The 12,755-nt window shown below is 46.9% G+C and overlaps 1 protein-coding gene across 4 annotated transcripts; it reads left to right on the top strand.

Annotated features, from left to right (window-relative positions):
• Positions 1-169: 169 nt before the first annotated feature.
• On the top strand, positions 170-12,571 carry ubtf (upstream binding transcription factor). Of its 4 annotated transcripts, none has more exons than XM_084476573.1 (20): positions 170-589; positions 2,829-2,883; positions 3,114-3,286; positions 3,397-3,480; positions 3,705-3,860; positions 3,979-4,043; positions 4,565-4,691; positions 4,910-5,020; positions 5,138-5,271; positions 5,688-5,871; positions 6,019-6,132; positions 6,504-6,659; positions 7,228-7,374; positions 7,865-7,975; positions 8,075-8,166; positions 8,522-8,711; positions 9,130-9,177; positions 9,686-9,751; positions 9,875-10,009; positions 10,228-12,571. In XM_084476573.1, exons 2-20 carry the CDS (start codon positions 2,847-2,849, stop codon positions 10,351-10,353), a joined length of 2,256 nt encoding a protein of 751 aa, XP_084332699.1. In that variant the 5' UTR covers positions 170-589; positions 2,829-2,846; the 3' UTR covers positions 10,354-12,571. The 4 variants fall into 4 exon arrangements, with proteins under 4 accessions (XP_084332699.1, XP_084332700.1, XP_084332698.1 ...); XM_084476574.1 differs by having other exon boundaries at positions 170-1,224; XM_084476572.1 differs by having other exon boundaries at positions 170-1,596.
• The last annotated feature ends 184 nt before the right edge of the window (positions 12,572-12,755 follow it).

Genomic DNA, 12,755 nt, shown 5'->3' with positions numbered 1-12,755 from the left:
AGGCCGGAGTTATCTGAAATACCATCCAGTCATGAGACGCACCGTTCTGTTACCATTGCGCTATTGATGTACAAGTAGAATGCTGTCACTAAAAGAAAAAAAAATATGACGATTAAAGAAATTACGTTTTTATTTACATTGAAATCACATTAAAAAACATTGCGGATAATTTAACAACATCGTGACAAAAAGTTGCTCCAGAATCGCACACACGGTGTTGAAACAGTGGCTACGTAAAGTCTACCCCAAAGCCGATCCGAATACGTGCAGGGTGATAACGGATCGGCCGGCCGCACAGATCGCTCCTCCAGCAATATGTGGGGAAAATAACAGCCACCATCGTCGGCCTCGGCCTGAGGAAGAAGCAGCTGGAGAGAGATCGAAAATGTGGACGGGGCCACGCATGGCGAAATGGTTGGATCGAGAGAGCTGCGCGTTGAGTGGAGGGAGAAAGCAAGTGAGATGGAGGCGGGGGGAACTTCCATCTCTGCGGGGACTGGAGCGCCTGTGCCCTGGACCGACGGCGCAGTGCTGGCTAACGTTCAACCCACCCCTTCTTCCACAACGAGACTGACTCACGCCGAGACAGGTAAGCCGCTCAACCGCTTACATTTACAGCCCCGACTGCGTGGTAAACAATCGCCTTTATGGTTTTAGCCCCTTAAATAAAAAAAAGGCGCGTTTGGGTTTGGGTTTTTCGTTGTTATTGTTTCCTTTGACATGTTTTTAAAACCGCCTTCACGGCGAGCCGTGCGCTAGCCTCCACCACGCCGACCACTGTAGGGTACAGACGAGGTCGCCATACCCGAATTCCTTGTCCTCTACAGCGGGTAAGAAATCCAGCTCAAGACCAAGATTTTCTCATGAAAATATAAGGTTTCAACTCGGGTCATGGCATGGGCTCATACGACTAACTGGAAGGACACGGGGGACATTATTTTAGAGAATAAATGGGGGTTTTCCGCGTGGAGACCTCCATGCGGTTGTCGTCGGAACAGCCATCCGCCTCGCTGGTTAGCCATCAGGGATATCGGTTTAATATCTCACCGTACGGTCTCTCCCTCTCTCGCCGTGCCAGGAGGACCCAGGAAGGTCGGCGAACCCGCCTTCTGGGTTCGCTTGGGCTCTTGGCTCGACAGTATATTAGTTTGCAACGCGTTGGACGGGCTTTAAAGCGCATTTGTGGGTCACTGTGCGTGCAGACCGCCATTGGACCTTGACACGGTAGGTCTCCCAGCAGCCTGGGCTGAAGCATGGCGGCTCTACAGCCCTGGTGGCTCCAGTGAAGCACTGGCAGACACTTCGATGGCAAAAACCGTCTCGTTTGCAACAATGCGACGTCGGTATCGCCGTGCGGTTGATGGGTCGTGGGCCAAACACATTTAGGGATTGGGTGTTGGTGATTTAAAGTGCGAAAGTCGAGGTATTTCGTGTGTTTTCTCCGCGTTTCGGTCCTTGAGCCTTGTACCTGGGACGACGGTTTCCTCTCGGCCGTACATTTTGAGGAGGCGCTGCGTTGGCTCGCGCGTTCTGAGGAGCAGCACTTTTAATGCGAGATTCGACATTGTTTTAAGTTACAACGTGATTTTATTACGAGTAAGTTATTTTGGAACATCATTTGACGTTTTACATTTTGAATGTACACTTTCAGCAAACGTTTAAACTCAGTGGTTCATCAAATACGTCTAAAACGACATTTTAGCGGGTTTTACTGCCGCATTATAGACCATGGTGATACTGGATTTCTACAGTTTTAATATGACATGTCTACTTCAAATGTTACCCGATGTTACTAATTTCCCGGCTGGAGATTGCTCTATTTTTGGTCCAAAAAAACCCAAATATCTCCCAGTATAATGCTGGAAACGACCGCACCGTGGCCAACGTGAAATGGCCGGCTTCAAGGACGGTTTGAAACGACGAGCATCCGCCATCATGGCTGCGAGTCGGCTACGCCTCGCCAAAGAATGCGCTATGGATGGTGTTCAGCCCCGGCAATGAGACGGCAACAGCAAACAGTATTTAATGGCAAACGGTTCACTCGACCAAAACAACGACTACTAACGATAATAAAAAACAAAACCCAGTCCCCTGAAGCCCTTCGACGGCGGAGCTAGGTCACGGTGGAGCGTCCTCTCGGCAGTGAGGCGGTTGGTAGTACTGTTTCCCCCCCCCGAGCCACCATTTCCCTCCGTCGTCGGAGACCGAAAGCAGATCCCCCGTCCGTGGTCAGCTGGTCGCCTACAGCTGCCCGTCGACCATGAGCACTCGCGCTTCCTTCTTCCGTGGAACCTCCCAACCGCCACTCCGGGAAAAGAATCCATTACCGAGTGGATGCGGGGGAGAAAATGGTGGCTCTTCTCCTGGCGCGTCCTCCAGGACACACTTTGTCGGGGAATAATATGAAGAATTCCGGCTGACAAATTGCCCGACGGTAGTGTTGTGCCGGTGCTCGTTGAAGCCCTCTGCGGTGTTATTTGAGATTTGAAGCCGTCACAAGCAATAGCCTATGTCTCACGATGTAGCGTTACGTTTAGGGGCGGTGTAATGAACATAAAACCATTATGTTGGAGCGGGTTTTTTTTTTTTCATTACTCGGATTGTGAAGCTTATTGCTTACTCTTGGGTTTTAAATACGGCCGGAGAATACTTTTGATGTGTGATTTTGACATTTTGACAAAATCATATGAAACCAACTTTAAAATAGCGAATGCCTCAAATAGCGAAGCAATAGTAGAATAGGATTTCCCCTATAGGCAAAACTCAAAAAAGGGAAGTTTTGGTATTGTATTTGGCTAATTCTTTCTTTTTTCTTTCTTTTTTTTTAGAATACAACATTAAATCAAATGAATGGAGATATGGATACCGCTATCCCGGACCAAGGTTTGATATTTAATAGTTTTGTCATTCGTATACACCAACACATATTGATAATTAATAGTTTTGCATTAGTGGCCAAACACATATTTTTGCCTGATAAATGTGTAGAATTATGCCAAAATTGTAACTTTCAACTTACTTTTCTTTTTTTTCAAGAAACTTTTATAGCTCATTCAAAATTAATTCCCTGACTGAGTGAATACCCTTTTAACGGTCTTCTTGTTTTTCTACAGTCTGGGCCCAGGACGATCTTTTCAAACTTCTGGAATTGATGAAAATTGCCCTGCCCTTGAAAGACCTGACCAAATACAAGACCTCAGAGTCCCACCTGGACTGGGAGAAGGTGGCCTTCAACTCGTACACCGCAGACCAGTGCAAGCAGAAATGGTCGGAGGTCTCCAAAGAGGTACAGTTCAGCACAATCCACGTCTATGTTGATGTCATCTGTTTATTATTTTCAAAGTTTGTTCTTGTGAAAGTTAAACTCAATTTAAACGGTCTGTCTCCGACGCGCAGATCCGCAAGTTCAGGACTCTGACAGAGCTGATATTTGACGCCCAGGACTACATCAAGAATCCCTACAAGGGCAAAAAACTCAAGGTAAAACAATTGAGTTCCAATGCAAACATTTTATACAAATAAACACCATCTATTGTGATTGATGGTCAGGATGGTCAAGATAGATGGTGGTTATTTGTATAATACAAATCTATCTATCGTGACCATCCCACTCAATCGATTGACTTCCAATGCAAACATATTATAAAAATAGATCTCCATCTATCGTTTGAGTCCTAATTCCCCCCCTTTTCGTCCCTCAACAGAAGCACCCAGACTTCCCCAAGAAGCCCCTGACGCCATACTTCCGCTTCTTCATGGAGAAGAGGGCCAAGTACGCCAAGCTGCACCCGGAGATGAGCAACCTGGACCTGACCAAGATCCTGTCCAAGAAGTACCGCGAGCTGCCCGAGAAAAAAAAGGTGGGATGCCGTTGGGTGAAGTACCCTGAGGTTGTGTGATTTGGGAAGTTACTTTTTAACTTTATCGAAAGTAACAACCTAACATGTGTTTTTGTGGCTTTGTGTTTTCCCATTGCAGAAGAAATATGTAGAAGACTTTGTGAAGGACAAAGAGTCGTTTGGGCTGAGCATGTCCAAGTTCAGGTAAAAACACACAAAGGTGGTGCTCTTCGCACAAAGCCTTGAGGTGATACTTTAACAGGGGACATGATATTTTAGCAGATTGAAACACACACATTAGCACAAAGTCCATATTTGATTTAATGTATTGATTTAATTGGTAGAGTTCAAAGATTGGTCAAAATAGTTGCAACGGTATAACTTTTTACCTCAAGTAAATTGTTAAGCATTTCAAAAGAGCTTCAGCCTTCACCAGTACAACATGACAAAAGATGTAGCCCTCCAACAGATAATTTACCAACAGGTACATGTTTTAATTTGACATCGCCTGGGACTACAATCAGAAGGCCAATTAAACATTTTAGACAGACTCTTTATCCAAGTGCGGCCGCTGCCCTGGAACACAGCCCAGTAACTGAGTGGTGATATTTTTCCTCATCATCTTCAATGATGTGGTGACATTTTTGTGTTGCATTATGTTCGGAGGAAAAGGCCTGTGCTGGTTTCAATCCTAACCGTCCCACTGTGTGTGTCGTCCTTGACAGGGAGGAGCACCCGGAGTTGGTGGAATGCATGACCAAGAAGGGGTCCAACGTGCCTGAGAAGGCCAGGACCCCCCAACAGCTGTGGTACACACACGAGAAGAAGGCCTTCCTGAAAACACACGCCGACGTGAGTTCCCCACCCTCCCGCCATTGTTTTATTGATTGATGACATAATTTAAATCACTGTCGATCAGCATAAGCTAAAGGTATTTAGCTTAACTTATTTTAAGCTACGAGCTAGTTGAAATTGTGCACGTAGCGACTTTAACTGTAGGATCACGGAGCCTTACTGTTTCCCTTGCTACTGGTGACTTAACTTAATCATCGTGTCGTTTCAACTCTCAGGCCACAACCAAAGACATCAAAGACAGTCTGGGCAAGCAGTGGACACGGCTCCCCGACAAAAAGAGACTGAAGTGGATCGGCAAGTCTCTGGAGCTGCAGAAACAGTATGAGGTGAGGAGGCTGGCTGCGTCCCCTCAATGGACACTCTGCACTTAACCACCCGCCACAAATACTAGACACATCGCTGCTACCGTGGTCTGACCCGTAAACGTTGACCCCGGGGTGCAGGAGACCATGCGGGAGTACATCCAGCAGCACCCGGAGCTCAACATGAACCAGGGGGACTACTCCAAGTCCACCCTCACCAAGGCAGAGCGCCACCTGAAGGACAAGTCGGACGGCCGCCCCGACAAGCCGCCCCCGTGAGTGGCCTTTCAATCTTCTTCTTTTTTATTGAATTGAGTAAACCTTTATTGAATCGTTTTTTCATCCAAAAATTTTTATTTTTATTTTCTTGAGTGTTGGAAGAAGTATAGATTAATTGTACGTTTAGATTCACAATGTGTAACACTTCAACTAGCTTGTCGATTAAAATAAACGGGACATAACTGTAGTCAATGGATTGTGAATTCAATAATATGGTAAATTCATCCTATAATATATCCTACAAATGAAACATGAGATTGGGCCTCTTGCTCAGGGTTGACATTAAGATTCAAACCCAGAACGCAACTGCTGGGATACAAACCCCCCCCCCCCCCCCTGTTCACCCAAACTAGCATCTCTGGCCACAAATGCTCAGTGCTCAATTAACAATTGTCCTTGTGTGTGTGTGCAGGAACGGCTACTCCATGTTCTGTGCGGAGCTGATGTCGAGCATGAAGGACGTCCCGAGCACGGAGCGCATGGTGATGTGCAGCCAGCGCTGGAAGCTGCTGAAGCAGAACGAGAAGGACGCCTACCAGAAGCGCTGCGAGCAGAGGAAGAAGGAATATGAAATCGAGATGAACAGGTTTCTCGGCGTAAGTCTTGGATTTATTCTCACCTAGAAGTGTTTGTGTGTGTGTGTGTGTAATTTGGATTTTTAAACCACTACCACCTTTTCCATTCATAGCATTATGGTTGTGTAGGTTATGGTGCTCATCCCCTTTGTGTGTGTCTGTGTGTAGAGTTTGTCTGCGGAGGAGCAACAGCGCGTTTTGGCGGAGCAGAAGATGATCGGCTTTAAGAAAGGAAACGCTCTCGGCAACGCTGCCCCGACAAAGAGAGCTTCCAGGGCCAAGGTAGAGAACCCTTCCTCTGCTTTTATTGGATCAACACCCGGCTGAATCACATCTGAATATATCTGCTTATATCTACACCTGCCATGAACACATTCATGACCATGGTATCATATTATCATGACATACATAATCATTGCATTGTATCCGAAATTCGTCGTCCTGACTTAGAATATACCCATGCCTTTAATATTGCTGTGTTTGACTACACTGGCATTTCTAAGCATAGATCAAACATATATATAATCACAAACCTATTTCCAGCATTGCTTGTTATATCAAAAGCAGTTTGTATCACGAGAAGTCACCCACGTTAGCATAGCCTCAATCCTCACCCCGCATTGGCGTCTTGCCACCATCTTGTGCCCCCGCAGGCCGGCGCTGAGAAGCCCAAGAGGCCGATCTCCGCCATGTTCATCTTCTCCCAGGAGAAGAGGCCCAAGCTGCAGCAGGAGCGCTCAGACCTGTCTGAGAGCGAGCTCGCGCGGCTGCTGGCTCGCATGTGGAACGAGCTGTCAGAGAAGAAGAAGGTAAGGGCCTTAGGAAGAGGGTGGAGCAGAGGGGATTAGGGGGCGTAAGGAGGCTTCTGTGGTGGTTGTTGTTGTTGTTGTTGTTGTTGTTGCTGTTCCTGATATTTGGGTTTAGACATGCCATGCCTTTAGACATGCCTTTAGACAAGGCATGGCAACTTTATTTATATAGCACTTTTCATACATGAGGCAGACTCTTAAGTGCTTCACATAAAAACATTGTCATATAATAAAATGAAATAAGAAAATAGAATAGAGAAATAAAATAAAAAGAAGGCATTGTAGAAAAAGTGCAAAAGTTAAAATGGCTAACTACATAAGCTTTAGTAGAAAGCTAAAGTAAACATAAAAGTCTTCCGTTTTGTTTTAAAAGTGGTCAAAGTGTAGTTAAATCCTAGTGTAGGACTCCTCTAGTGTAGGGGCTTCGAAGGGCATCCTCGTTGCCATTTTGCAACGTTTAGTTTAGAGCAGTCACCTGACCACCGGGGCGGGCAGACCCTCCCAGCCGACGGGGAGCTGTGTGCAGAGCTGACTGGCTGTGTTGCGTTGCCCCCGGCGCCCCCTGCAGGAGAAGTACAAGCGTCTGGAGGCGGTGCTGAAGGCCGAGTCGATAAAGAAGGAGAAGGAGGAGCGTGGCCACCTCCCCGACCCGCCCAAGACGGCCCAGGACATCTGGCAGCAGAGCGTCATCGGGGACTACCTGGCCCGCTTCAAGGTGGGCCTCACAGACTCCACACACACGTCAATGTCAATGGATTATTATTTTTTCCTTTAAAAAAAATAATACATTTTTAAGAAAAACGTGTACATTTATTTGACCACAGAAATTACACTAGGTTAAGAGTTTCTGCTTTTGTTGAATTTTTTTTAAATCTTGTCCTTAAAACTAATTTATTAAACGGTATAAAAAGCTACGGGCAGCGTAGGTTACAGCCCAGAGGCGATAGGACACAATACGGAGTGAATGTTTTTGGGTGGTGCTGAGAAGCAGCCTGTATCTCGTTTTGGTTCTGACGAGATGCAGCCTGTGTCTCTACGGGTGGAGCTGACGAGATGCAGCATGTTTACTGCATGTCTCTACGGATGGTGCGGACGAGAGGCAGCCTGTGTCTCTACGGGTGGTTCTGACGAGAGGCAGCCTGTGTCTCCACGGGTGGTTCTGACGAGAGGCAGCCTGTGTAACTCATGTCCCCTCCGCCCCGCAGAGCGACCGGCCCAAGGCCCAGAAGGCCATGGAGACCACCTGGAACTCCATGGAGAAGAAGGAGAAGATGCTGTGGATCAAGAAGGCGGCTGAGGACCAGAAGAGATACGAGGTAGGGGCCTCGCTCCGTGAGCCTCACCTCAGCTCAGCCACTGTAGACCTCAAAGGACTGGAGATCTCACCCGTCTCTCTGTTTCCTCCCCCCCCCCAGAGGGAGCTCTGTGAGATGAGGTCGCCCGTTACCACCGCCATCGCCTCGGGCAAGAAGATGAAGTTTGAGGGCGAGCCCAAGAAACCTCCCTCGTGAGTGGACCACCAGAACCAATACATTCGTTTTTTGGCTTTGTGTTACCAGAATAAAATCCCTCTTCTTCCTGTTGACATGGAATGGTGGCATGTTACTCTGCATCCACTTACTGTTAACTATCCAAAGGCTGTTAGAGGAACTACATGTTGTTCTCTACTGTTAACCACCTAGAGGCTCTAAGAGGAACTAAATGTTAGTCTCTACAGTTAACCCCCTAGAGGCAGTTAGAGGAACCACTTGTTATTCACTTTGCAACCGAGCTTGACAAACAAGGCGTCGCCTCACCTTAGCTCCCAGCGGCCTCTTTGTCCTGTCTTTCTCTGCGTGTGCTGACATCTGTTGTCCCGGTAGGAACGGCTACCAGAAGTTCTCCCAGGAGATGCTGTCCAACGGCGAGCTGAACCACCTGCCCATGAAGGAGCGCATGGCGGAGATCGGCGGCCGCTGGCAGCGTCTCGTCCAGAAGGAGAAGGACCAGTACAAGAAGATCGCCGAGGAGAAACAGAGGCAGTACAAGGTGCTGCTGGAGCAGTGGCTGGCGGTAAGGAACTAAAAGAAGTGTGTGTGTGCGTGTGCGTGCGTGCGTGCACGCTGTTATACGTATTGTGTAGAGTGCAAAATGACATAAGGTTGCTAAATTAAGTAGGAGTACAAATTTGTATTTTGTGTTTGGATCTGGATCCTCTACGCTACAAAGGTGGAAAAGAAGTGTTTTCTTTGCTAAATATGACATATATATATATATATATATATATATATATATATATATATAAACATGCAGCGTATATTATGTTTATTTAGGGAGACGTTTTTTGTTATCCGATCCACTCACAACAATAAGAGTATTGTATCCTAGTACTTTGTGGAGTTTGTTGCGCTCTGCATGGTAGGTGTAATGATATCGGTTGTGACAGGAGGGGTGTGAGATCCTAACCTCTGTTGTCATGTTGTCTCCGCAGAGCATTTCCTCGCAAGAACGTCACATCTACAAGGAGTACAACTCGCAGGTACGGTTGTTGTTGCATCGCATTACGTTTTATTTAGGCTTTGGCCCAAAGCGACCTACATTGTGAAGATACGAAACAGTAGAATGAAAGTGCAGGAATCACGCCACTACGTAAAATTCTTCTAATAAGCACAAGGTTTCAAGGGCCAACCAGAGATGGAAGCAAGAGAGCATATTTATTTTTGCTGTTCATTCACTTTTTTTTTAAATAATTGTGATGTGTCTCTCAAAACAGAGTTTAGATTAATATCTCACAGTGCAGATCTGAGTGCTCAGATCCTGGTGAACAGGGCGAGTCAGCACCACGTTGACTGGCCTCTGCAGGAACACACTTAATAAAATCCCCTTCCTCTACCCCCGCAAGTGAGATCTCTTAAATCGAAACAAAGCGTAACACCGCACCGGTCGTTGGGTTTCCGGCACGGGACCGGTGCCGTCTCCCCCCTGAGGAGTTCTGCGTTAACAAAGCAGGAGATTAATGATTGTGTGTGTCTCTGTCTCCCTTGCAGAAGAGGAAGAGCGCCGCCAAGCCCGGCGGACCAAACGCCAAAGTGAAAGCCAAGGCCAAGAAGCCGGTGAGTCTCTCCTGCCGCTCGGTTCAGGGGACTGAACAGCTCGTAGCTTTGAGCGGCCTCCATCGGTCTCCATCTCCACCCGGTGTCTGACCTGATGCTTTGCCCCCCTCCCCCCCCCCCCAGGAATCTGAGGAAGAGGAGGAGGAGGATGATGACGACGACGAAGAAGAGCAGGAGAAGGCTTCCTCTGCGGACTCATCTAGTGAGGAGGACGACGACGATGATGAGGATGAAGACGAGGACGATGATGACGACGACGTGAGTGACCTTCCTTTTAGGGGGTTTTGTTGCCACAAAAAATGGCAACGCCGTTCGAGAGCATGCAAAGAAACAACAGAATCGGATGCACTTTTGTGGTTGTCAGAGGGCCAGAAAAGGGTCTAACCCCCATTACCAAACCCGTGGTTACCAGCAGGTGAGGCACTTACACTCGTTCCACTGTCGCTGATGTTTCCGTGCTCTCGTTTGGCCCGCAGAACGACGAGGAGGAGGACGACGACGAAGAGGATGAAGAGGACGAGGCCGAGGACAAGGAGAACAAGTCGGAGGAGAGCAGCAGCGGTTCGAGTTCCGCCGAGTCCTCGGACTCAGACACCGAATGACCGGGGGGGGCGACCCCCCCCCTGCCCCCGTCCGAGAGACTGAGCTGAGCCCAGCCTAGAGTACAGGGAGCTCTGCCACTGTGCCAACCCCGCTGTCTGCCTCCTGCTCCCCCCCCCCCACCCACCTCCCCCCTCCACCTCCCCCCTCCACACACCACCACCACCAGAGGGGCGCTCCTGCGTGGCCTCGTGCATTTCTCACACACAAACTCACACCGATAACGCCCCTCCCCTCCCCTCCCCCTTCGTCGTTCCTCTCGCCCCGGACGAGGGTACCACCACCACCACCGCCACCGCCACCACCACCACCACCACCACCAGTCCCCACATTCCGCTGATCCTTTGCCAGATGCAGCGGGGGAGACCCCGCCCGGCCCGGGGTTGGAGGCCTCTTGTAGGTCCGCTTGAGGGGGTGTTATCCCAGGGGGGGGGGCTGATGGGTAATGGGGTTTTATTGGGCCGGGGTGAATAACTTTTCTCCTGGCGTTTTCTTTATGTTAAAACGGTTTGGCATCTGAAGTGGGGCGTGGGTGGTGAACGGGAGCCACGGGGCCAAAGACCATATCGACGATGGTGACTTGGTTTTGGGGCGCCTCCAGGCCATAAACAAAAATATTGCACTCTTCAGAATGTGTCCTTGAATCTTTGTTTTTAGAGCCTGTGTTTTTTTTGTTTTTGTTTTTTTTTGGTCCTTTTTCAACTTCTAGTGACGTAGTTGTTGCCATGTGGGGTCTGGAAGAGGTTGTCTTTTCAGGAAAAATCAAGCCATGATGAATGTCTTTAACTCTTTCTCTTTCTTTGTCGCTGGACTTTTTGAAAACAGCTGGCTTCTTCTTTCCCGTATGTGAACCCGATGACGGGCGCTGGTGCGTCGTGTGCCACGCGCTCTGTCGTGGACGGGCGTTCGGAAGTTAACCGAGGTTACTAGGTCTTCGTGAGTTCTGTTTCTCAACCATGGGATGGTATTTTGTTACAGTGTGAGACAATTCAGTTGAGTGGTATTTTTGTTGGTTTTTTTGGCAATTACAAACATTTCAGTGTGTTCCGAGACGTCGGTTGTGTTAATTTTTTCTGTTTTGGTCTGAACTTTTTACCCATTTTTTTGTTTTTGTTTTTTTGTTCATGAGATTTGGCGTCAGTCGTCCCTCTCAGCCTCTATTTTATATTTAATTTCCATCTTTTTTTAATGAAGCCATCGTTATTTTTTTTTTTTTAATTTTTAACTTGTGTTCAGATTCATGGTTTCTGTTGTCTTTACAAATTTCGGCTTAACGATAATGACTGTAAGCCCAGCCGGTTTTGTGGTCTTGTTTATCCCAAAAAAAACGTGTGCACTTAAATGTCATTTCTTTCTCCCTTTTGTGTATGTGTGCATGCACGTGCAGTACACACGCTTACAGGTGTCTGTGTGCGTGTCCGTACATGCACACGTACACATGTATGTGTGTGTATATATACAAAGGTGTGAATATCGCTTTGCTTTAACGTTTTGCGGTTCTGGATTGTGTTCATACTAAATGACGTGACTGCAGCGCGGATAGTTCTGCGCCCCCATCTTGGGACATCACCCTTACACCATGAATGTAGATATCGTTTGATCTCATTTTTCTTCCAAAGTTCTCTAGTGATTTATTTCCGTTTTCTTTTTCTTTTTAAGTGCTGTTTTTCGTCGTTGGTTAATTGGAAATTGCCAGGTTTTGTTATACATATTCCTGATCTGTTTGCGGAGCGATTGAGAGCTGGACAAAATGTCTGGCGGCGATTTTACTGAGTTTGACCATGCGAAATCTCGTATATAATTGGATAGAAGGTGTGATATATTTATATAATTGTTGGCAGAAATGTGAAAGCCGATCGAGAATTTTGGCTGACATAAAGGGATATGGTAAAAACTGAACTGCCGATTTAAAAGGGGGGTGAATTCTGTTATCTCTTTATTGTACATATATTTTTTTATTGAAGTTTTATGTTAGCTGCTAATTGATTTGGATAAACCTACACCAGTGTCTCCGGACACGTGTCCTTTATTGGCGGGAAAGTCATCATCTGCTTCGGTCATCAGTTGTCTACCCACATGGGTTTGTTTGTAGAAGTATTGAAGACGGCAAAGCTTTACAAGTCTTTATTGCTGATCCTTTAAAAAAAATTGATGTTTTCTATAGCGGAGGGTGTTCTGATGTCCTTGCAAATTTAAGTATTTGGGCAAATAAAATCTTAAAAAATATTTTGTGTTGACTGAAAATGTCTGAATTTCCCAGGCTTCAATATGCAATGTTACAGTAGCAATTATGAACGATTATTACTATTTATTATTCTGTGCTCTGGCTTATTCATAATTGATATCTCTACTTATAACTGAGAACATTTAGCTGTTTGTATTGCCTTCAGTTTGCGAAACAAAG

The sequence above is a fragment of the Micromesistius poutassou genome (genome assembly GCF_964030765.1).
Source record: "Micromesistius poutassou genome assembly, chromosome: 1".
NCBI lineage: Eukaryota > Metazoa > Chordata > Actinopteri > Gadiformes > Gadidae > Micromesistius > Micromesistius poutassou.
The sequence above is the reverse complement of the archived record's forward strand: the minus strand, read 5'-3'. Positions and strand labels throughout refer to the sequence as shown.

Excerpts from the sequence above, each read along its gene's own strand:
- ubtf (XM_084476573.1), top strand. The coding sequence starts at position 2,847 with ATGAATGGAGATATGGATACCGCTATCCCGGACCAAG. Across the intron at positions 6,133-6,503 it reads AGAGAGCTTCCAGGGCCAAG|GCCGGCGCTGAGAAGCCCAA; the intron begins GTAGAGAACCCT and ends GTGCCCCCGCAG. Across the intron at positions 9,752-9,874 it reads AAGCCAAGGCCAAGAAGCCG|GAATCTGAGGAAGAGGAGGA; the intron begins GTGAGTCTCTCC and ends CCCCCCCCCCAG.